Here is a 22259-nt window from a genome sequence, read left to right as displayed (position 1 = left end):
GTAAGTTTATAAGGTGTTAATCCATTCATGAAAGTTCCATTTTACCAGTTAAGTCTTTCCTAAAGGTTCCATCTTTTAGTATGCTGTATAAGACAGGTAATTGAGTTTTAGCATAATGAAGTTTGGAGGGATACATTTAGACTACCATAGCAATCAGAGGCAAAGAAAAGAAGAAAATTAAATTGAAAAAGTAATATAATAGGAGTTGGGTGCGATGGCTCACGCCTTTAATCCTAGTTACTCAGGAGGCTGACATCTGAGGATTGAAGTTCAAAGCCAGCCCAGGAACTAAAGAACGTGAGACTCTTATCTCCATTTAACCACTAGAAAATGGGAAGTGGGGCTGTGGCTCAAGGAGTAGGATGGTAGCCTTGAGCTGAAGAGCTCAAGGACAGTGTCCAGGCCCAGAGTTCAAACAACATGACGACCACCACCAACAAAAATAATATAATAGGCCATGACTTAGTAACCAGGACCAGACTCACCCCTCTCCCACACACAAAATACAAATTAAAACCAAGCAACTTTTCAGACATTGGACAACAGGCAGCCTAGACCTGCGTTTCTTAAGAGAAGGAAAACAAAGCGCGTGCTAAAGTATCTTAGCTTTCTTCCTTTAGGCACTTTTCAGACCAGAAATCTAGGAGAGAAATAGTAGACAAGAAACATGAAAATATAAATCATACTGGAGAAAATTCAGGTAAAGAACAAATATAAATGACATGTAAGATAGAATTTTAAGACAGAGGGGCTGGGAGTTTAGCCTAGAGGTAGAGTGCTTGCCTCGCATGCACAAAGACCCAGGTCAATTACTCAGTACCACATACATAGAAAAAAGCTGAAAGTGATGCTGTGGCTCAAGTGGTAGAGCTCTAGACTTGAGAAAGCCCAAGGACAGTGCTCAGGCCCTGAGTTCAAGGCAAAAAAAGAAAGAAAGAAATTGAAGACAGAACTTTTTTAAAAAGCTATATAGAATGTAAAGGAATTAAGAGTACAAAAAGAAGATAAAAAAGAATAACATGAATTTTAAAGCTGAAAAAGTATAAAAAGTTCATTGGATTGAATAAAAACTGAACTTAAAGATATGGCATCAGAGGAGGAATGGGTTGTTCAAAAAATTCTCTCACATTGCAAATGTATGTTAACTCAAAAATGAAAGAATAAGATATAGCATTAGAACTACTCAAAGTGAAACATGGAAAGAAAAACTATTTTGAAAACACCAAATAAAGCCTTAATGACATGTGGGATATTACAAACATTAAAACATTTTTGTAAATTAAGTCCTAGGAGAAGAAAAGGAGTAAAGGCAGAAGATACTTTTGAAGAAATGGCAGCCTTCAGGTACCTAAGTAGTCAAAACTGTTTTGAAAAGAGCAACAAAACTGGAAGACTCACACTTTCCTATTTCAAAATTTACTACAAATTAAGTACAAAACCCTGTATCTAAATCCCAGTATCTAAAATTAAAAAAAAATACATCTAAATTTAACTGTTAAAATACAAAGCTTCTTTTTTTAAATGAAATAGAGGAACCCTTGGGGAGTGGTGCTTCCACTCCCTGACCCTGGTCAGGAGGTAGCAATGGTGACAGGGACCACTGGAGAAAAGTGAGGGAGGCCATGCCTTCCCTCAGCCCCCAGACCACCTTCCCCTCAGACCTCACAGAACAAAAAACTAAAAATAAAAGAAAAAAAGAGATTCCTTTAACACCTAAAAACACCTGATCAACTAGGCTTTATAAATTTTAAACACTGGCTCTTTGAAAGATGTTAATAAAACATGAAGCTATAGACTAAAAGGATGTATTATCAAATTTTTATCTAACTATTTGGATCTAAAATCATAAAGAACTCCTACAATTCTATAGTAAGACAATGTCTTCATTAAATGGACCAAGATGTTAAGCAGTGACATTACAAAAGGAGACAGTGGATCGGTATTCTTCAGCAAAATGTAAAGTTTATTACAAATGCAGTGCATGGCTGAGAGTTCAAACTCCAGTATCACCAGAAGAATCTTTTATATGTAATCTGGATCCAGTGGGTCTTTTTTTCCTTTCAATTTTCCATTCTTTTTGCCTACTTAAGTTGCCCCAAATCTACTGGCATCAAACCTTGTGATGAAGAAAAGAAATCTCTCATCCTATACATGAGATTGCTGACATTCATCCTAAAAGACGTCAGCAAGTAGACAGCTTTGTGCCATGGGGGATGAGAGGAAAAACCACTGTAATTACCTGAGAGTTCTTTTTTTTTAAGCACTTACGGAGACCAGCTGCTTTTATGTAGCCATCAAGTAGGTTCCTGAAATACATCTACAGAAAATGAAAAACAAAGTACAATTCTTACGTTAAAAAGTATGTTTTAATTCATTGCTTTTGCTGATAATTATCTCTAAAAATAAAGATTCAAAAGTTAAAGTAACCACCAAAATGTATATCAAAACAGTCTTCAGTCACTCCCATTTTACTAAAAATTGTCAACATTGTAATGGGTCACACATTATTATGAAAAGTCTTGCTAGCCAATTTTTTACTTTGATTTTGTGAAGTTTTATAAACTGAAGTGATTTGTGGTTATGTGTATTAGCATGGAAAGCTCATTTTAAGTATCTAAGAAAAAACTGGTTTATAATGAATAAATAACAGAATCTTTAGATTAAGAAAGAATTAAAATGAAAGAAATTTGAGTTCTTTGGGAAGAAAAGAAAAGAATTAGGAAATTCAATTATTCTCAAACAAGGATAAGTCTTGAAAGTCCCCCTGGGTTTGCCTGCATGAAAAGGCAAGTAAAGTAGACAGGCTTGATTGTGAACTGAATATAGGAAATATGGAGATGATCTCTGGACTTCTGCCTCAAGCAATCAGAAGTTATAAACTGAAGAAGCAGGTTGGAGATCATAATTTGGGGTCATATAGAAAAATTCTATGAGAGATAATTTTGGGAGTACCTTTTGAAAAATTCTGGAGAAAATAATCACGTAAACAACTGGATATATGAGGCCAGACTCAGAGAAGAGATGAATGAGGAGTATTCAGCATACTGGTTTAGTAGTCACCAAAAATGCCACCAAGAATGTGACTGTGGCACAGATGGAATGTTCCTTTCTGGAAGAGGGTTGAGATTTAAAGAGAGAAGATAGAAAAGGGGTTAGAAAAGGATAACTTTTTGATCTGCAGCTCTGAAAGAGTGATTTTATACTCTTCTGTGATCAAGAGGAAACAAAAATAGTTTGAAAGTACAAATATAAATTATGGAAAAAGGAAGCAGGAGGGTCTGACACAGAGAGAGGGGTCTGGAAACATGAGTGCAATATGGGAAGGTTATATAGTACTGTATGGCACATATGTTCTGAAGCCTTTTTCACAGAGATAATGTTTTTGTAAGCTGGCCTAGGCAACAATCCACCAGATAAAACATTACTTTTATGATATATATTCTCAGTTCTCAAGAGCAACCTCTAGAGAGTACATTGGGGATGTCTGTGGCTAGACAGGTTTACAAATATTTCATAAAGGCTGAACAATAGAAACACAAGGCCTTAAGTAAAGTGACACAGGGTAGGATGCTCCAAAGAACTAAAACTTTCAAAGCTCATGATTTCGTAATGTTTGGCACAGTGAGCTATGCCTTTTCAGTGGTTCCAGCAATGTCCAGTGGTATAGAAGTAAAGGCTATGAACTCTTTTATCTCCAAGTGAGACTTAAGAACAAGCAACAGCAACAAATTCAGTATTGCAGTTTCTTTCTCGGACCTGCCAATTTAAAGAAGATATGTTGGTAATTCTTAACCATGAACATTTGAGACAAAAGGTAAGGGAATCTGGTGATAGTAGCTATGAAGACAATAGCTGGAGAAAGAACACTAGGAATAGAAATAAAAGACAGAGAATATCCCAAGACCAGAGAAAGATTAAGGAAAAAATTATCTTTGTCGAAAATGGGAAAGAGGAGGAAGTGTGAGACCAGAAGCACATAACTGGAAACTTACAGATGATGTCTCATGTTTCCCTCCATAAAATTAGTGGCAATGCCAACATTTGAGGAAGAGGACAAAAAAGTTCTAGGTTAAACAGTACATGGTTTAGGAACTTCCTTCTTACAGGGCTCTAGTTTAATGGCATTTGCTTTCGTTTAATATTACTTTGGTTAACATTGCATTCTTTAAGCAAGTATATATCAATATTTAAGAATATTAAATACTTGAATTTCTGCAAGTTCTTTGTGAGCATAGTATAGGTTACTAATGTTATAAAACCAGATATCAGTTTGTAAAAACACACAAGAACTTGAAAGAATAGAACATTTTCAATATGAACAGTTTTTATGCCTTAAAGTTTGCCCAATCAATAAGATGACCTGAAAATTACATTGCACAGTCCGATTTGCAGTGATTTACTTATTGGTTTTCTGATGACCATTTATCGTGAGGTATATAGAATCTTCACAATAAGTGGAAAGAATTTTTAAAATGTGACATCTTGTATCTTATATAAATGAAATATTTGATTTAGTAGCAACTACTATAGCCTGTCATGTTTTTTTATTTTCTAATTTATTCAACCTCTGCTCAGTATTGATTCTGACAAGCAGAGTGGCCCAAAGATAAATTTATTCATCCCACAGTTTAGTCAGGAACAGCTAAAATTATAGATTTTGCCCAGGCAATATGATGACAGGCAGTCAGGAGGATGACAAATGGCTGTCTTTTGATTTAGGAAGGACAGTAGGGCAGACATTTCCGATAAAGATTGGAGCATGCTGGTCAAATACAGGTTCATCAGTGGTCATCATTAATTGTGTGAGGAGCACGGCCTGCTGCAGACAGCCATCCAGGAGCTTCAACACCAGCCCTGCTGGGGAAACAGAATTGGCTCTTCAGTATTTTACAGCACTCTTCTAAGTGATAGCATGACATGATCATTTATCAAATAGAGACTGTCCAGAAAAGTGTCTGCTTCCTCTAGTAACTTATTGAAGGGCGGGAAAGTGAAAGCATTTATTACAGACAGGAAGGCAATGAACAACCAGAGCGTATCCAAAGGGTAATCGTATTTCAGCACAGGCATAGTTTAGCCTTAAATAAACATACACTGGAGGGACTATGTCGAGGGTCATTTATCAAGTGAGGAATAATTAACAAAATGCCAAACATTCTTGTTATCTATATCAATTTAAAGTTCTCATACTGTATCCAACACTATAACAACTAGAAAAAAGTGCAATATACAGTCCCTTCCTTCAGGTTTTCAGAGTAAGAGAAATACAGTATAACTCTCACATAAAATAATTACGGCTGTTAATCACAGTTGAACAAATGTTTAGAGGGCCTATTCTAGGACCTGGGATTGAGGGTTTAAATGATCACTTTGAAAGTTTTCTTATAACGAGACAGCTAATTGTCAGTAGGTCAGAAGTTTCTTTCTTACTTAAAACTTTTGTCCCGTTGGCCAAAATTAAGAAGAAAACCAATTATCTGAGGAATAGCAGGGTAAGCAAAAGGCAGAGAACTCATTTATTATATTGTTTCCTGGCTCTTTATATTCCATGGCAATTAATCTTAAATATCCTCATTCTATAAATGAACCCATGCACACAGTAAGCAACAGTGCCAAGAAAATTTACCATTGCCTTTAAAAATGAATTTCTGTATTTTCATAGACCATTTATTTGCATCCCTTAGGGTCTAGCACAGACAAAATTCTAGGTATAAGGCCAAAGGAAATTAAACTATTTTGAAGAATTATCTGTATCCCTATGTTCACTGCAACATTATTCACAGTAGCCAAGATATGGCAATATCTTGTCATTACTTTTTTTTAACAGGAGGCAAGACTTAGAAATGTTCAAAATAGATTTCATTTCCATTAAATTGTAGTTAAGATAACATTTAAAAAGAGAAAGTCAGAAAAGGACAAAAAACTGGAAGAGACTGACAATGAATACAAAAAGAAATATAGATAGGGAAGAAGAGGTGGCAAAGAAGGCAAGCTCTGAAAGCCAGTTCTAACATACAATTAATCTGTTTTCCTCATATCAATTTTAACTGTATATCATGGATCATTTCTTCAAATGCCAAGTGTCTTATTTTCTCATAAGTTATACCAGCATGCAAACATTTATGATATAATATTTTTTTAAAAAAAACCTTATATAATGACAATTGAAGTCCCTAAGCTCAAAAAAAGTCAAGAAGGATATATAAAAGTGTAATAAAAGGGCTGGGAGTTTGGCCTAGTAATAGAGTGCTTTTCTAGCATGCACTAAGACCTGGGTTTGATTTCTCGGTACTATATACATGCAAAAAAAAAAAAAAAAGCTGGAAGTGGTGCGGTGGCTCAAGTGTGTTAATGCACTAGCCTTGAGGAAAAAGTCCAAGGACAGGGCTCAGGCCCTGAGTTCTTGCCCCAAAACTGGCAAAAAAAAAAAAAAAAGTAATAAAAGTGATCTTTAGGTGATAAGTATGCAAGTGATTTTCTTTCCAGCTTGATGAGGTTTCCACATTCTTCATAAAAGGCAAAAATACATAGTTTGCAAAGCCTTTCTAAAATTTATTACTCTCTAATTAATCTGTAAACTTTTACTTCCAGTAAGAACAGGACATCTTCTGTAGCAGAACATGCTTTCTGAACTTTAAGGTGCTCCCAAGAAGGCAGTTCTGGAAGCCCTCCCCCCCCCCCACAAGTCTCCTCCCAGTACCTGAGTTACCTAGGCAACTGGCACACTTGGTGGTCCTGGACCGCCCTGGTCACCTCCCATTGGACTGTGGGAGTGTCCCAGGCTCCAAGGTCACATCTGCATCAGTATGGCCACAGCTCCCCTCACCTGGCCACACCTGGCCATACCTTCTCCCCTTGTTCCTCCCCTCTCCCTCACTTCCCTACATAAGTTGGGGTAAATCAGCCTCACGGCCCCCTTTGGCCAAGTGTAGGGCTCATCTCAGAATAAAACCTTTTTCCTTCCTGCCCGAATACCACATGGCCAGGCCGTTTTCTTTTCATTGGCCTAACTTAATTTAAACTCTTATATGAACTACATGTGACATGACCAAGAACAGTTCTGTGATCCCTAACTTAAGGGTTCACTTTTTGTCTCATCTTCAGTCACTTCTAGTGTAGACTATTTTATTCAAAAGCTAGTTATTATACATCCTGTAAGTTCCTAGCACTAAGTTAAGACTACATGAAAAGCAGTAATTATCTTTAAAAAAAAAAACCAGTTAACTGATACACTCAAAGTAGTGATACTTATGAGAAACCTGTGTCCTGCTTTTTTCTCTGATTTTAGGATTTGGAGATTTTATTGAACAAGCTGATAAAGCTATGGAAAATGGATCTAAATGGAAATCCTGTTTGTCTCAAACCCAAATACAGGGACAGGCTGATACTAGTGTCCAAATCACTAGGTATGCATTGTATATTACTATTAATACTATTTTCTTGGAAAATACTATATTTCTCTGGCTATTTTTTCAGCAGTCCTTCAGAAATATAAATATAACATGTTGATCTAGCAAATGATGAGCTTTAAAACTGCTATTTTAAATTAAGAGCAAAAATTAAGAATTGAGAAATAGCACTAGAAAACTATCTGTTGTTCAAAAAAAAAATGCCAGGAGGCCAGGAGTTTGGCCTAGTGGTAGAGTACTTGCCTAGTATGCAGGAAGACCTGGGTTTGATTCCTTGGTACCACAATCATAGACAAAAGACAGAAATGGTGCTGAGACTCAAGTGGTAGAGCCCTAGCCTTGAGAAAATGAACCCAAGGATAGTGCTTAAGCCTTGAGTCCAAGCCCAGGACTGGCAAGAAAATAAAAAATAAATGCCAGGTATTCTTTATTTAAGGAGAAAATGTGGCTGTAAACAATGGAAGTGGTTAGTCATAGTTGCAGAAAACTTTCTGACTTTCTGCTAAACTTTCACTGGCACAAATCCTCTGATGATCCCAAAGACTTCTTTCCTCTTGGTTCTGTAGATAAAATTGATCAAGGTTTTCATTTCTGTGTGATGTTTGCCAAACAGTCCCCAAAGAACATGTAAGCAGACCTTTCCTTTGTAAAGAGAAGAAAGGTAGAGAGTTCCTTTATGCAATTCTTACATGTAATAGCATTCCTGAACATGCTCTGTGTTGAGGAAAATGGACTAGAACACTTGGTCAGTAGTGACTAAGTTAAATAGCATCAGAAACAGGAGTGCTGATTCATGGAGGAGCTTTATGAGAGTTTCCTGAATTGTTACAGCTAAAGCATGCTGTACTTGAATATAAAAACTAAAACATGACAAAACATTTCAAAACTCATGATGCTAGCTTATCGGTATTTAGGGGTAGGAAGGAGGCACAGAAGAAAAATGCAGGAAATTCTACACAATACATAGGCAAAGGCTACATCCAACCCACTATGTATGGAACAAATTACACAGAGAAAGCAGTCATGCATATTTTTTTTTTTGCCAGCCCTGGGCTTGAGCTCAGGGCCTAAGCATTATCCTTGGATTTTCTCAAGATTAAAGCTCTACCACTTGAGCCTCAGCACCACTTCTGGCATAGAAAACTATGTATGTGGTACTGAGGAATCAAACCTGGGTCTTCGTGCAAGCTAGGCAAGCACTCTACCACTAGGTCAAATCCCAGCCCCAGTCATGCATTTTAAAAAGCTCTACAGACATTTCTGCTGTGCAATCCACTACCCTATCCTCTCATCCTGTCCTCTTTTTGACCACCAACACACAATTGCACTCATGCTACTTTCTTCAGCATCAAAGTAAAGGGCTTACAAGCTAAAGAACCTTCCATTTGGGGGTTGAGGTACAGCTCAGTGAGAAAGTGCACCTTTGGCATGCAGGAAGTTCTAGTTTCAATTGCCAGCCCCCTCCCCCCAAAAAACTAATAAAAACCTTTCATTGTTCTTGAGATGGTCCCTAGAAACATTTCTCATGGAACACTGTAGATGAGACAATGAAAGGTAAGTATATTGACATATATAAATAAGTTATTCTAAGTTTATTTTAAATACTCTTTCTATAACATAAAAGAGAAGAAAATATGTCATAATTGTACCATAATCTATTAATAATTTAGCATATATCTTTCTACTCTTTTTCTATGTCAGTATACACATACAATTCTTTTTTATTTTAGCCTTTCTTATTCTCAAGGTTTTTTTCTTTTTTATTTAACCAAATATAAACAAAAGAGAATGTAAAGTTAGGTGAGGGACTGATTTGCTTTTCTTAGTAAGAACGATTATGAGGAAACATTTCATGTTTGGTAGATTACCCAGTTATCACCAAATAGGAGGCTGACAAACCATCTACTTGTTTAGTTAGAATGAATGGGAGAAAATTTCATGTGTGAGCAACTCATTAAGATAAAATAAATTTCAATATCTTGTATTCATTACTTTCCTTCCCTTCCTATATTGCTTCCCACACAATAACCTCCAATACGATGACAGGCAAACAGTGATGTCAAATTTGGTTAACTGAGGCCTAGCCGCCTTGTTGTTCCTAGCTTTGTCTGTGACTTTAACATATAAAAAAGGAATTATGGGGGGGGGGGAATTATGGGGAAAGACTTGGACTTTTCACTTTTACCTTTTGTACTACATGTTTTAAAATTATGTATTGATGATGTGTATACCATCTGAAAATATACTAGCAAATTTATATAATATAAACAAATCTGGAACTATATTAATACTTTCAAGTAGTTGAGAAAGCAGCACATAAAAGAATAACTTTTATTTATTTTTATTTTTTTGCCAGTTCTGGGGACTGAACTCAGGGCCTGAGCACTGACTGTACTTGGGCTTTCCTCAAGGCTAGTACTCAACCACTTGAGCCATAGCACCACTTCCAGCTTTTTTATGTATGTGATATAGAGGTGTGGCTCAGAATGTCTGCCTTAAAAACCCTAAGTTTAAGCCCCAGCACTGAAAAAATAAATAAGCTGCCTTGTTGGTGCTGGTGGTGGTTCATGCCTGTAATCTAGCTACTCAGAAGCCTAAGATCCAGAGGATCACGGTTTGAAGCTAGTACAGTTCAAGAAATTTAATTTCCAAAATAACTAGCAAATAGCCAGGCTATTTGTTGTATTATGGAGAATACAAAATACCTTATAAGAAAAGAATTGTTCAGGGACCAGGAGTTTGGCATAGTGGTAGAGTGCTTGCCTAGTATGCACGAAGACCTGGGTTCAATTCCTCGGTACCACACACATAGAAAAAAAAAAAGAATTATTCAATATGTTATAGAATATTCATACGTAACAAATACTATCACCCCCTAAAATTGTGCTTAAATAATCATGGCAAAATGTTCACAATACACTCTTTTTAAAGAAGAATATAGAAACTATACAAAGGGTCCATTTTATCTGTAATATACACAAACACTAGAAAACCGGAAGTGGCACTGTGATTCAAGGATAGGGCTGTAGCCTTGAGCTGAAGAACTTGGGGACAATTCCCAGGCCCAGAATTCAAGTCCCATGACCGACAAAATTAAAACAAAAAAAATTTTCAAAAATTGAGTTGCTTAAAATTACACAAATAATTGTTAAGATAGTGGAAAATGTGAAAAATTAAAAGTACTTTATCTCATGAGACCTATCATTGAAAAATAATTGAAACCTTATATATTAGAATATTTAACTCTCACTATATGGTCTTTAGTGCCCAGGCTGGTTTTGAACCACGATCCTCAGATCTCAGCCTCCTGAGTAGCTAGGATTACAGACGTGAGCCACAACCACCGACTTTTTTTTTCCAGTCCTGGGGCTTGGACTCAGGGCCTAAGCACTATCCTTGGGCTTTCCTCAAGACTAGCACTCTACCACTTGAGCCACAGTACCACTTCCAGCTTTTCCTGTGTATGCACTATTGAGGAATCAAGCCCAGGGCTTCATGCATACTAGGCAAGCATTCTACCATTAAGCTATACTCCTGGCCAATTTTTGGAATTTTCTAAAAGGAAAAAATGTGAAGAGAATGGATCACAGAATTCATACAAACTGATTCTGTGGGCTGCTCCCTTGACAAGCTGTGTCCTAAGATATAATAAGCAGTTTGAATACTATGTTATAAATCTTACTATACATTTAAAACATTTTCCCAAGAATAGTATTAGTCAGGAGAAAATGGGATACAATTTCTACTGTGTATAATTTTTTAATCATAATATAGTTTACATATGACTATAGAAAGGATATCCTATAACTAATCATTTACAGTGTTTATCTCTGACAGTGATAGGAAGAGTGATAATTTGAGCCTTTTCATAAGATTTCAGACGTTTGGGCCTGGAGTTTGGCTTAGTGTTTGGGTGCTTTCCTGGCATGCACAAAGACCTGGATTCGATTTCAGTATACCACATACATAGAAAAAGCCGGAAGTGGTGCTGTGACTCAAGTGGTGGTGTGGCTCTAGCCTTGAGAAAGCCCAAGGACAGTGCTCAGACCCTGAGTTCAAGCCCCAGGACTGGCAAAAAAAGAAAAAAATTCAGATGTTTATAGTAACATTTTTTTTTTGGAGGGGAAGGATTTAACTCAAGGCCCAGGCATTATCCTTTAGATTCTTGTGCTCAAGGCTAGCTGTCCACTACTTGAGGTACAGATCCACTTTCAGGGATCTTTTGTGATTAATGGAGATAAGAATATTTGGGGGGGGGGCGCAATTTTGGACTTTCCCGGCTGGCTTGAAACTGAAATTCCAGCTTTTTTTTTTTTTTTTTTTTTTGCCAGTCTTGGAGCTTTAACTCAGGACCTGAACACTGTCCCTGAGCTGCTTTTGCTCAAGACTAGCACTCTACTACTTGAGTCACAGCACCACTTCAAGCCTTTTCTGTTTATGTGGTACTGAGGAATAGAAGGTAGGACTTCATGCATGGTAAGCAAGCACTCTACCAATAAGTCACATTCCCAGCCTATATCCCCAGATTTTAGCCTCCTGAGTAGCTAGGATTGCAGGCATGAGCCAATACCACCATCTAGCTCATATTCTTTTTGAAATCAGAGAACTAAAAATAAGTAAAAGCTCAATAAAAATATATAATCCATGTAAAACAGCTATTTTAAAAGAAACATTTCTGCCTATAATGTAGCTTAAGTTTATATGTCTTCAGCCACAAGTGTATTTTTTATTTATATATTCATACATACATACTGCATTTTTAACATTTCTTTTCTCTAGAATTTCTTGATGGAAAGGAAATAAAAAACATGGAAAGACAATTTCTAATTAACTGGAAAGCATCCAAAGATGCTAAGAAAATCAGCAAGAAAAAGATCAGTAAAGATGAGGATGCGGATGTAAAAGACTCTTACATAGGTAAGTACCATGTCCCTTATCAGTTGAGAGTATATAGTTTAGCAAAGAGCAGTCTCAACAAACAAGCTGTCAACAAACATAAGGTTTTTGTTTTAGTTTTTAAATTCAGGTTTCATTGCCATTGGTGGGGTTTTGTTCTTTTTATTTTGGGGGGTACTTTTGGTTTGTAGGGCAGCACTAGATTTTGAATTAGGGTCTGAGTACTTGCTATGTAAGTGATCTACCACTTAAGCTTTACTCCAGCCCTTTAATGCTTAAGGTAGTCTAATTTTTTACCTAGACAAGCCTCAGACTGTGATCCTACCTATGCTAGGATTATACATCAGCTACCATGCCCAGGACCTTTGTTTCAGTGGGTCTTTCTTTTTCCCCCAGACTGGCCTTAAATCACGATCCCCCCAATATCCACATCCTAAGCAGTTAGGATTATAGGAGTGAAAACTGTGCTTGGCCTATGAGGGATTTTTCCCCTATATATTTACTTACTCAGTGGTCAATAAAGATAATACAGTTTCTAGGAATTTTTACCTATTATGAAAATGTTAGCCATTATGAAACTGTTCGTTTGGTTCATACTGAATGTGACATACTGAATGTCTATGTAGACACAATTTACAGGACTGGAGAAATGTATACTCCCCCCCCAACAAGTGGTTAAAAAAAAGATAAAAGCCATGTAAATTGTTTGGCAATGATGAAAAATTCAAGACAGTAAATAAAAATGTATCAAAAAGTTTCCATGAGCATAAAAAGTTAAAATTAAGCCAGATGCCTGTGGCTCACAGCTATAAGCCTAGCTATACTCAGAAAGCTGAGATCTGAGGATCATGGCTCAAAGCCAAGGGGAAGGAGACTCTTATCTCCAATGAACCACCAGAATACTGGAAGTAATGAAGTAGTAGAGCTCTAGCCTTGAGCAAAAAGAACTCAGGGACAGAGCCCAAGCTGAGTTCAAGCCCTATGACCAACAAAAAGAAGTTAAAATTACTCACAATCACATCTGGCCTCTGTTGTGGGTATATCCTCTTGTCGTGCATATAGCCCAAGCTTAAATACTTGGATTGTACCATTCTAAAGTTATGCTACAAAGGACAAATGTTACTAAATGTAATGTGTAACATTTGTCTTCATTATATAAAGGGGCTGCCTAAAATTAACTGCAGCATTGGAATGAGCTTCTTCTTGTTTCTCAACTGACTTATCCTAGTGTCTTTGTATACAGGGATTGGGGTTTAACACAAGAGTGTTAAGCCAGAGGATAGGAAATGGAATAGAATGGAGGGGGGCGGGTGAGGTTTTATGCCTGGATAGCATATCCTAGTAGGTCTGTCTTCCAGAGAAGTAAGGTGAAGAGGAGCAGGGGGAAAAAGGCAGGAGAGGCTAGTGCTCTTGCTACATCTTATCCACTTAACTGTAACTTACCTAACACTTAGGAAAAGGGTAACATTTAGGAATCATGCACTTGATAGTGTATGCTGTGAGGTAAGGTATTGGCAATAAGGACTGCTCATTGTTTAAAGAAGATCAGAGACACATCTCTGGTCTATCATACTTCTGGCTAGCTAGACCCAGTAAGGCCCAATAAGAATTGCATTATTTCAGGGAAATTGGGATGTGGCTCAAGGGGTAGGGCGGTAGCCTTGAGCTGAAGAACTCAGGAACAACACCTAGGCCCAGAGTTCAAGCCCCATGACCCACAAAAGTAAAAAAAAAATTAAAAAATTAAAGAAAAAGAATTCCATTATTTCAGTTAGGCATGGAGCATACACCTCCAACTCAAGCTTCTTGGGAGGCTGAATCAAGAGGAACATAAGCTTGAAACCATTCTGGGCAACTTAACAAGACCCTGTCTTAAAATAAAGTTAAAAAGAAAGAAAAAAAAAGTTTGAGTATGTTAGTTCAGTAGTGCATAAAACAAGTTCTTAGGCTCAGTATCTATTGCTGAAAAAAAAACTTAACATTTTATTTATTTTCACTATTACACCAAAGATGCCAAAGCTTCTCACTAAAACTAAAGTACTACTAGAATTAAAGCTTAGACCTATTCTAATAATAATGTTTTTCTTTTCTTACCTAATTTCAATTTCCCAATCAGGGAACATACTCATGAACAACTTCACATAGATTAAAGTTGTGAAATAAAACCTAGAAGAAAACTGAATTCCATGATATTCATCTTGGAAATGATGATTATAGGGTTATAACAATAAAGAGGAAGGCAATAAAATAAAAACGTAAGTGATATAACAAACTAAAAAGCATCTAAACAAAGGAAATAATGAACACTTTGTAACATATGAAGGAAAATATTTACAGACTGTATATTTGACATCAATTAATTTTCAAAATATATGAAATTCCTACAACTAATAGCAAAAGAAACCCTCACAAACATGATAAATCCTATGGAGGTCCCTGAAAACACAGGAAATATAACTACCACATGATCCAGTAGCCTCTGAATATTATGCAGAACATGTTGAAAGCAAGATGACTATGAGACAATGGCACACCTATGTTCACCGCAGCCACAGTCACAAGACCCAAGATGCCAAGACATGGCAAAAACCTAAATATGCACAGAGAGACGAGTACATAAAGAGAATGTCGTATAGAGAAAACATGAATCACAGACCATTACTCAGCCATTAGAAAATAATGTATAACAATATGGATGGGGGCTGGCAGTTTGGCCTAGTGCTTGCCTAGCATGCACGAAGACCCGGGTTCGATTCCTTGGCACCACAAACATAGAAAAAAGCCAGAAGTGGGGCTATGGCTCAAGGGTAGAGCTCTAGCCTTGAGAAAAGTCCAAGGAGAGTGCTCAGACCCTGAGTTCAGGCCCCACAACTGGCAAAAAAAATTAACAATATGGATGAATACTGAGGACATTATGTTGAATGACATATCAGTCACAGAAAACAGTATGATTTTGCTTATCTAACATATATTGAAATGAGTTAATAAACAACCACTCCACTAGCTTCATTCAGTAATCTATAAAAAGTCTGGGGTATAGTGTACAACACTGTACCTAAAGTAAAAAATAAATTTCATGATATTTTAAAGAATGTAATTACAGTAGGTGTTTGTTAGGTGTACATTTTACGGTGTGTAAAAGATCATAGAATATAGACATTGGTGGCTGGGGTCCACCCAAACTACAGAGGCGGTGACGGCTGGGGTCCTTCTTGGCAAAACTCAAACTGACAAGCAAAACCCTAGAAATGGAGGTTCATACAAATAATAGAATACCAGCCCCAAGAAAAAGTGCCAAGAAGCGTGTGAGGAAGAGGAGGAGAAGGAAAGAAAAAACAAAGTGGAGTAAAAGGAAGAAAATGAGAAGCAGGAGAAACAGGAAAAGAAGGTAGAGGAGGAAGAGGAGGAAAAAGAAAAAGACAGCAAAGATAAAGACAAAAATACCATGTAGTTTTAGAAAGGGACTAAGGATTTGAGCTAACATTACTCCAAAGAACAAAGAGGAGAAAGGAGGATGAGGAGGTAGTGATGGAAGAGGCAGAGAAGAAGAAAAAGGAGAAGAAAAAGGAGGAGGATGCAGTGTATCAACACCAAAGAAAGCAAGGAAAAAACTAAATAGCATGCTGATTTTAAAAATGAACTAAGGATTGCAGTTACCTTTTCTCTAAGAAATGGAAAAGAGAAAACTGTACAAGTAACATAATGCAGCCATCAGGATCTGTGGATCAAAACTATAATTAAATTAAATCATACCTGCCATGATGGCTATTATTTTAAAAGGATGACTACCATATGATCCCACAATGCTAATTCTGAGTATTATTCAGAAAAAATGAAACAAAGATTGCCAAGAAACATTTGCATACTTGTATTCACTAATGATCTATTCACAGTAGTGAAGATGTGTAAGCAACCTAAATGTCCACAGAAAGATATATAGATAAAGATTGTATGGCTTACAATATTGAAAACAGAGTTTAAGCTCAATTAAATTAAAACTTACAATGGAGGCTATCTACAGTAGAAAGTCATTTGACCATTTCTCAAGAATATTCTTCCTTATCCAGTTATGAATCCTTCCCCCACCTGCACATTTGTCATCCTCTTTTAAACAGAGTGTTGTCTGTTAGGCTTAAAAATAAGTTGTACCCTTAGATACTTGTATGTTATGTACAATAATTTAATCCTTATATAGCCAAACAGCACACTCTATGGTTTGGATTTGCAAAAGATATTTTGTTACTTCTAAAGAGAAAGGAAACACATAAATTTAAAACTATAGGATTTTTTTTTTCCCCATCAGTCATGGGTCTTGAACCCTGGACCTGGGTGCTGTCCCTGAGCTTTTCAGCTCAAGATTAGCACTCTACCATTGGAGCCACAGCAGCACTTCCGGTTTTCTGGTTGGTAATTGGAGATAAGAGTCTCTCAAACTTTTGTGCCCAGGCTGGCTTTGAGCTATGATTCTCAAATCACAGCCTTCTAAGTAGCTAGGATTACAGGTGTGAGCTAGGACTGGCAAAAAAATGACAGGATTTTATGTATAAAGGTCTGTGATGTTTTCTCTTGTATGTTTTGTAACCAGTTTTACTGTTGATCCATTAAGACTTTCAAATTATATTTCATAAAATGTAATTTTAAGATAACTTATACTGCTATGTCTTTTTTTTATAATTTACTAGTTTCAAAGCAAAATGCTCTTCATTCTTTGTATGTTACAGGTAACTATGAAACAATGCATCACATAGTTCCTGTTTATTACCCACATGTGGGTAGGCCAAAACTAGTCTTTTTCTCTGACATACAAAACTACCTTGCAAATAGAAATGTATCTCCTGAAAGTTCTCTAGAAGATAACTCTACAACTGCAGAAGATATGGGGTAGGTTCTTTCAAATATTCATATCATTTATCTTTTTTTTGGTTGGTCGTAGGGCTTCAACTCTGGGCCTGGGCACTGTTCCTGAGCTTTTCAGATCAAGGCTACCACCCTACCCCTTGAGCAATACTGCCACTTCCAGTTTTCTAGTGGCTAATTGGAGATAAGAGTCTCAATCTTTAGTGCCTGAGCTGGTTTTGAACTTCAAAACTCAGATCTCAGCCTCTGAGTAGCTAGGATTACAAACATGAGCCATTACTCCTGGCTTCATTTATCTTTTTAAAAGAGATGAGACCTATCGTCTGCAGTAAGAGAGGCCCTCCATGTTGTCTTCTGGTTCTCTGTCTCCAATCCTCAGCCAAACACACACACACACACACACACACACACACACACACACACACACACACACACAGAGTTCACTATTGGTTATCCCCAATAGTTTGTTCAGGAAGAGTTGGGAGTTACAAACTAGATGACTTGACAAAGTCCCAGAAGAAAAGATGTCTGAATGATCAGAGATCTTTTTTTTCTTTTTCTATGTTGGGATTTGAAATCAAGGTTTTCTGCTTTCCAGGCAGTGCTTTTTTGCTTTAATAGTTTTTTAGATGACTCTAGATTACCAAGATGCACTCAGAATCTGTGAGTGTGGAAGACACTTTATTTGGGTCGTGTCTCTTAGTCATTCACAATAAAAAAAAAGATATATGGGAATTTGCTTTTCTGCTTACCTACAACATACATTATCTTTATCAACCAAACCATCGCCATTTTGCCCACAACACTCTTGATAGTTTCAGGGAGATTTACACTGGGTTTCAATTCCACAACAGTGTTCTTGATGTCTTTCTTTTTTTCTTTTTGGAGCACTAAGAAGTATTGCATCCATACCATGAAGTGGAAAATAAAACAATAAAAATATACATAGGCTTAGCATACTACGTTGGTGAATTCTAGCTGAGCACTGGTTGCTCACACCTATGATTCTAGCTATTTAGAAGGCTAAGATCTGAAGATAACTATTTGAAGCCAGCCCAGATGGAAAGTCTATGGTACTCTTCATTTCCAATAAACCAGGAAAAAGATGGAAGTAGAAATATCACTCAAATGGTAGAACACCAGATCTGAGCAAAAAAAAAGAAAAGAAAAGCATGAGGCCCTGAGTTCAAGGCCCAGTACACACACACACACACACACACACACACACACACACACACACACACACAAGTTGGGGAATTGTGTATATTGCTGCACTCACTGAGTTAGATCAGTAATGGTCCACCCATATTCTGTGTCCCTGAGGAAAGCTGAGATCACTAAGACCAGACTGATGAAGCAGTAAATCATTCAATCCTCATTTGCCTAACTAGGAACATTAAATACTTTAGATGTGATAAGCCCCTCGGCACTAAAACAGTGAGCTATCCTAAACAGAGCCAGGACAATAAAGGTTCCTTTGAGAAGTCAGTGAATATTTTCAATTCTGAATTTTCAGTGTTATCCTCTGAAAAGTATTACATAATTGATTTCTTTCAGATGTCTATAATTACCTTAGCATTTTCACTTCAGGCATGCCAAATTATTGTTTTAATATCCCCCCCAAACTTAAATCTTCTAGATGCTTCTAATAAAAGGTTATATTTCCATTTTTAATACACTACAAAGTGCATCATGGAATTTCATCTAGCTCTTGATACAGAGTTTTTTTCAGGGTTTACTTATTTTTAACACATTAGTACATTTAACATAAAGCTAAGAGATGAGAATAAAGCTGAAATGTCATTAAATTATTAAACACAAAACACACAGGCCGGAATATAGCACAGAGTTACAGTACTTATCAGCCATATGCAAGGTCCTTCGTTTGGTCTTCAGCTCTGAAAAATTAATTAATTAATTAATTAAAGAAAAAACAAGGAATCAGATTTTAATTTCTAAAAAAATGATGAAAAGCAGTGCCCTTCTCTTATTGGCTTTAAGGGAAAGAATGAACTGGCATCAGCCGAATCATTCCTGTATGTAGTCTCTATTCATATATCCCTGTTTAACACTCAAGACTAGGAGACTGCACAGCTTAGACTGTACAATTCAAAAGTCTGAAAGTATGTGTTCCCCCTCACCTCTGGCCTGTGTCCTCTGAGGAACACAGTGAGGCAACATCTGTTGAGAGACAGAGAATGTTTTCCACTACTTTCACAAATGCATGCAGTCTGTGCTCATGTATATTTACACAAGCCTGCTTTCCCTACAGGGAGGAAAAAGTCAGACTCCTTGACGTTGCTTTTGACCCTCAAACTGAACTTGATACTATCAATGTACACTTTAATTAAAGATTAGGTCAAACTATTTTTATTTAAAGCTGACTTTGAACAAATGCCTTCACTGTTCAATTAAAAATAATATATGGTATAAAACAAAACAGGTACATATTATTGTTTCTTTCTGTATTTGTCACAGTAAATACTTCTGACAGGTATTTCCTCTCTTCAAAAACACTAGGAGATGCTTGAGCCATAGTAATCTGAAAATGGACATTAAAAACATCTATATATTGTATACATATAAATATATTACATATTTATATAAGGTCCACTGGGAATGCTGTACAACACTGAACAGTGAAAAAAAAAGCAAATTGTTACTTTATTATTCAACTATCTCTAAAGAACTCTAATGATGATAGAGTGGATCCATCTCTTGTTAACATAAAAATAACTTCCCAGCTGGGTTAAAATGCTCTTGGTTTTGACACCTGTAAGGAATGCGAACCCTTGGGACTCATAATTTATATTTTTTATAAAGTATATATTATATAACTATTTCTGGAACACCTAGTCTGTCTTGCTAAAATATAGAAGCATTTGGTTTTCTGCATTAAGAAAACCAATAGTTAACATAACTAATAGTTAACATAACTTGCTTTGACCAGTGTTATATCTGTAGACAGTCATAACAAAAGATCTAATTATTCCTAGGCGCCTGGAGCGTGGCCTAGTAGTAGAGTGCCTGCCTAATATGCAGGAAGACCTGGGTTTGATTCCTTGGTACCACACACACCCAAAAGGCTGGAAGTGGTGCTGTGGTTCAAGTGGTAGAACACTAGCCTTGAGAAAGCCCAAAGACAGAGCTCAGACCCTGACTGCAAGCCCCAGGACTGGCAAAAAAATTAATAATTTCTAAAACTCAATATTTTAGTCATCAATTCTAGGATGTTCTTACTTGCAAAGCTCAAAAATACCTTTATTTTTGTTTTGTAAAATCTTACCTTAGTTTATTTAATTTTCTAAGGAAAATAAACTTTTAATGTGTACCAGTAATGTAGGTATGATATTAACATTAACCTGCAGTTGTAAAAAAAAAACTTTAGAAATTAAGACACCCACTTTACTCCTCAAAAAAATAGAAGTAAGCAACATAAATGTCTTTTAGTTATCTTTTTTGTCTTTTAGTTATCTTATAGATATTGTGCAATAAAGCTGAAGTATACTGTTTTGCAAATGCTTTTACAGCTGATAAAATTTTACATTTGTAAAACTGAGGTGCCATCTATTGCTAATTATTGATGTAACCATAGAAACATTCATGTTTTCAAATTTTGACTGTAGCTGCAAATAACAGTTTCAGGAGCTGGGACTACTTAGATTGGCTTTAGGGAGGCAAGAGATAGGACAAAAGGAGCAGTCTGGTCCTGCCTCACCTAACCTGCAGCAAAGGGCATTCAGGTCCAGTGGCTGCTGGAGGTGAAGAGTCCTGACACCTCTCCACCCTCCCACAGAGCCGAGACTGGCAGCCGGCCCAGGGGACATGCCAAGGGTGCAACACTGAAGGAACTAATCATTAGCTTTTACTGTTGTTACTGTGTCCCACATTCTGTGTGCTACCTTTGGGTGGAGGGAAGGAAAGGAAATGCTTACGTATTTAAAACCATTAAACACGATTTTTTCTCCTTGCGAATGTAGGAATCTCTCTTTGAAGGAATCTGAAAATTTGCTAACAAATGATATACTCGAACCTCACCTTCTCCAAAACCCAAACGTAAATGAAAATGTGTTTGAGGAAAAGAGTAATATCATCCTCGAGTGATCTGATTTCCTCACTGTATAGAACCGTGCAACATCTTTTGAGGGTCTGTAGTTAAATGGTGTCTCAGTATGTGAGCTAAGTTCTTGTTTCGTTTGCTTCTTAGTAGAATTTGAGTTTTCCACGTGCAAATATGAGGATCTATGTTTTATCACTCTTTGCATACAAGTTACTGGGAAAATAAAGATTTGCTTGCTTAAGTTCTTTTTGAACCGAAGGAATCTGGGTGTACTTTTTTTTCCTAAGGTAGTAATCTGGTTATAAAAGGGAACTGGGATGGAAGCCTGGAGATGGCTCTGATTCACTAAATATAATTTGTGTGAGTTCTGCTCTGTTCTGGTAGGATAAATGACACTAATACTATCTACTTCCCGATTTGGAGAGGCAGAAAGCTATTGGAAGGTACACAACATATACAAGAGTCGCTTTGAGTGTGTTTTGATCACCAAACACATTGGAGAATGTCCTCATTACTTTGCTGGAACCTACTGTTCCACCTTTAAGATGCCACCTTAGACGGAGGCAGGTTCAGGACAAGCGGCAGACATGCAAGGCTGGGGTCCACTTCTATCTATCGGACTCTAACTGCACCTCTGAAAACTTCGCTCCCGAGCAAAGCCGGCGAAGAGTTTTAGGTGTAAGGAACACGAGGTGTGTGGGCGCGGGGCATGCGGTACCAACAGTCCCCTCACCTGGCGGGGAGAGCAAAGGCTGCGCACCGAAGGGGCGCGCTCTGTTCTTCCCAAAGGACCCCGTGCCAGCGTCCCCACACTGGCGGGACGCCGACTGCGAGGGCTGGAGACAGGGCCGGCCTAGGTCACAGGACCGCAGTCAGCCAGGAAGGCTCGGACCCGGGCAGACCAGGCCCCGCTGGCGCCCACCAGACCCGCGCCTGGAGGGTTTCGCGGAGAGCAGAGCTCAGCGCGGGGGGCGGAGCCCGGCGTCCGCCCGCCCCTCCCCGCCGGACGCGGTGATTAATGACCGTCCCGGGGCCTC

The 22259-nt window shown here is 37.4% G+C and overlaps 1 protein-coding gene across 1 annotated transcript; it reads left to right on the top strand.

Annotated features, from left to right (window-relative positions):
* The first annotated feature begins 1291 nt into the window (after nt 1-1291).
* LOC150058837 (protein phosphatase 1 regulatory subunit 42-like) lies at nt 1292-21475 on the top strand. The gene is made up of 5 exons (XM_090338909.1): nt 1292-1344; nt 7289-7406; nt 12189-12326; nt 17027-17186; nt 21143-21475. The coding sequence occupies exons 2-5, from the start codon at nt 7331-7333 to the stop codon at nt 21264-21266; spliced, it is 498 nt and encodes a 165-aa protein (XP_090195035.1). The 5' UTR covers nt 1292-1344; nt 7289-7330; the 3' UTR covers nt 21267-21475.
* The last annotated feature ends 784 nt before the right edge of the window (nt 21476-22259 follow it).

This window comes from Megascapheus bottae, chromosome 9 (genome assembly GCF_031878675.1).
Source record: "Megascapheus bottae isolate mThoBot1 chromosome 9, mThoBot2.hap1, whole genome shotgun sequence".
Classification (NCBI taxonomy): domain Eukaryota; kingdom Metazoa; phylum Chordata; class Mammalia; order Rodentia; family Geomyidae; genus Megascapheus; species Megascapheus bottae.
The sequence above is the reverse complement of the archived record's forward strand: the minus strand, read 5'-3'. Positions and strand labels throughout refer to the sequence as shown.

Coding starts and splice junctions, on each gene's coding strand:
- LOC150058837 (XM_090338909.1), top strand. CDS start 7,331: ATGGATCTAAATGGAAATCCTGTTTGTCTCAAACCCAAATACAGGGAC. Junction 12,327..17,026: donor TGTAAAAGACTCTTACATAG/GTAAGTACCATG, acceptor TGTATGTTACAG/GTAACTATGAAACAATGCAT. Junction 17,187..21,142: donor ACAACTGCAGAAGATATGGG/GTAGGTTCTTTC, acceptor TTGCGAATGTAG/GAATCTCTCTTTGAAGGAAT.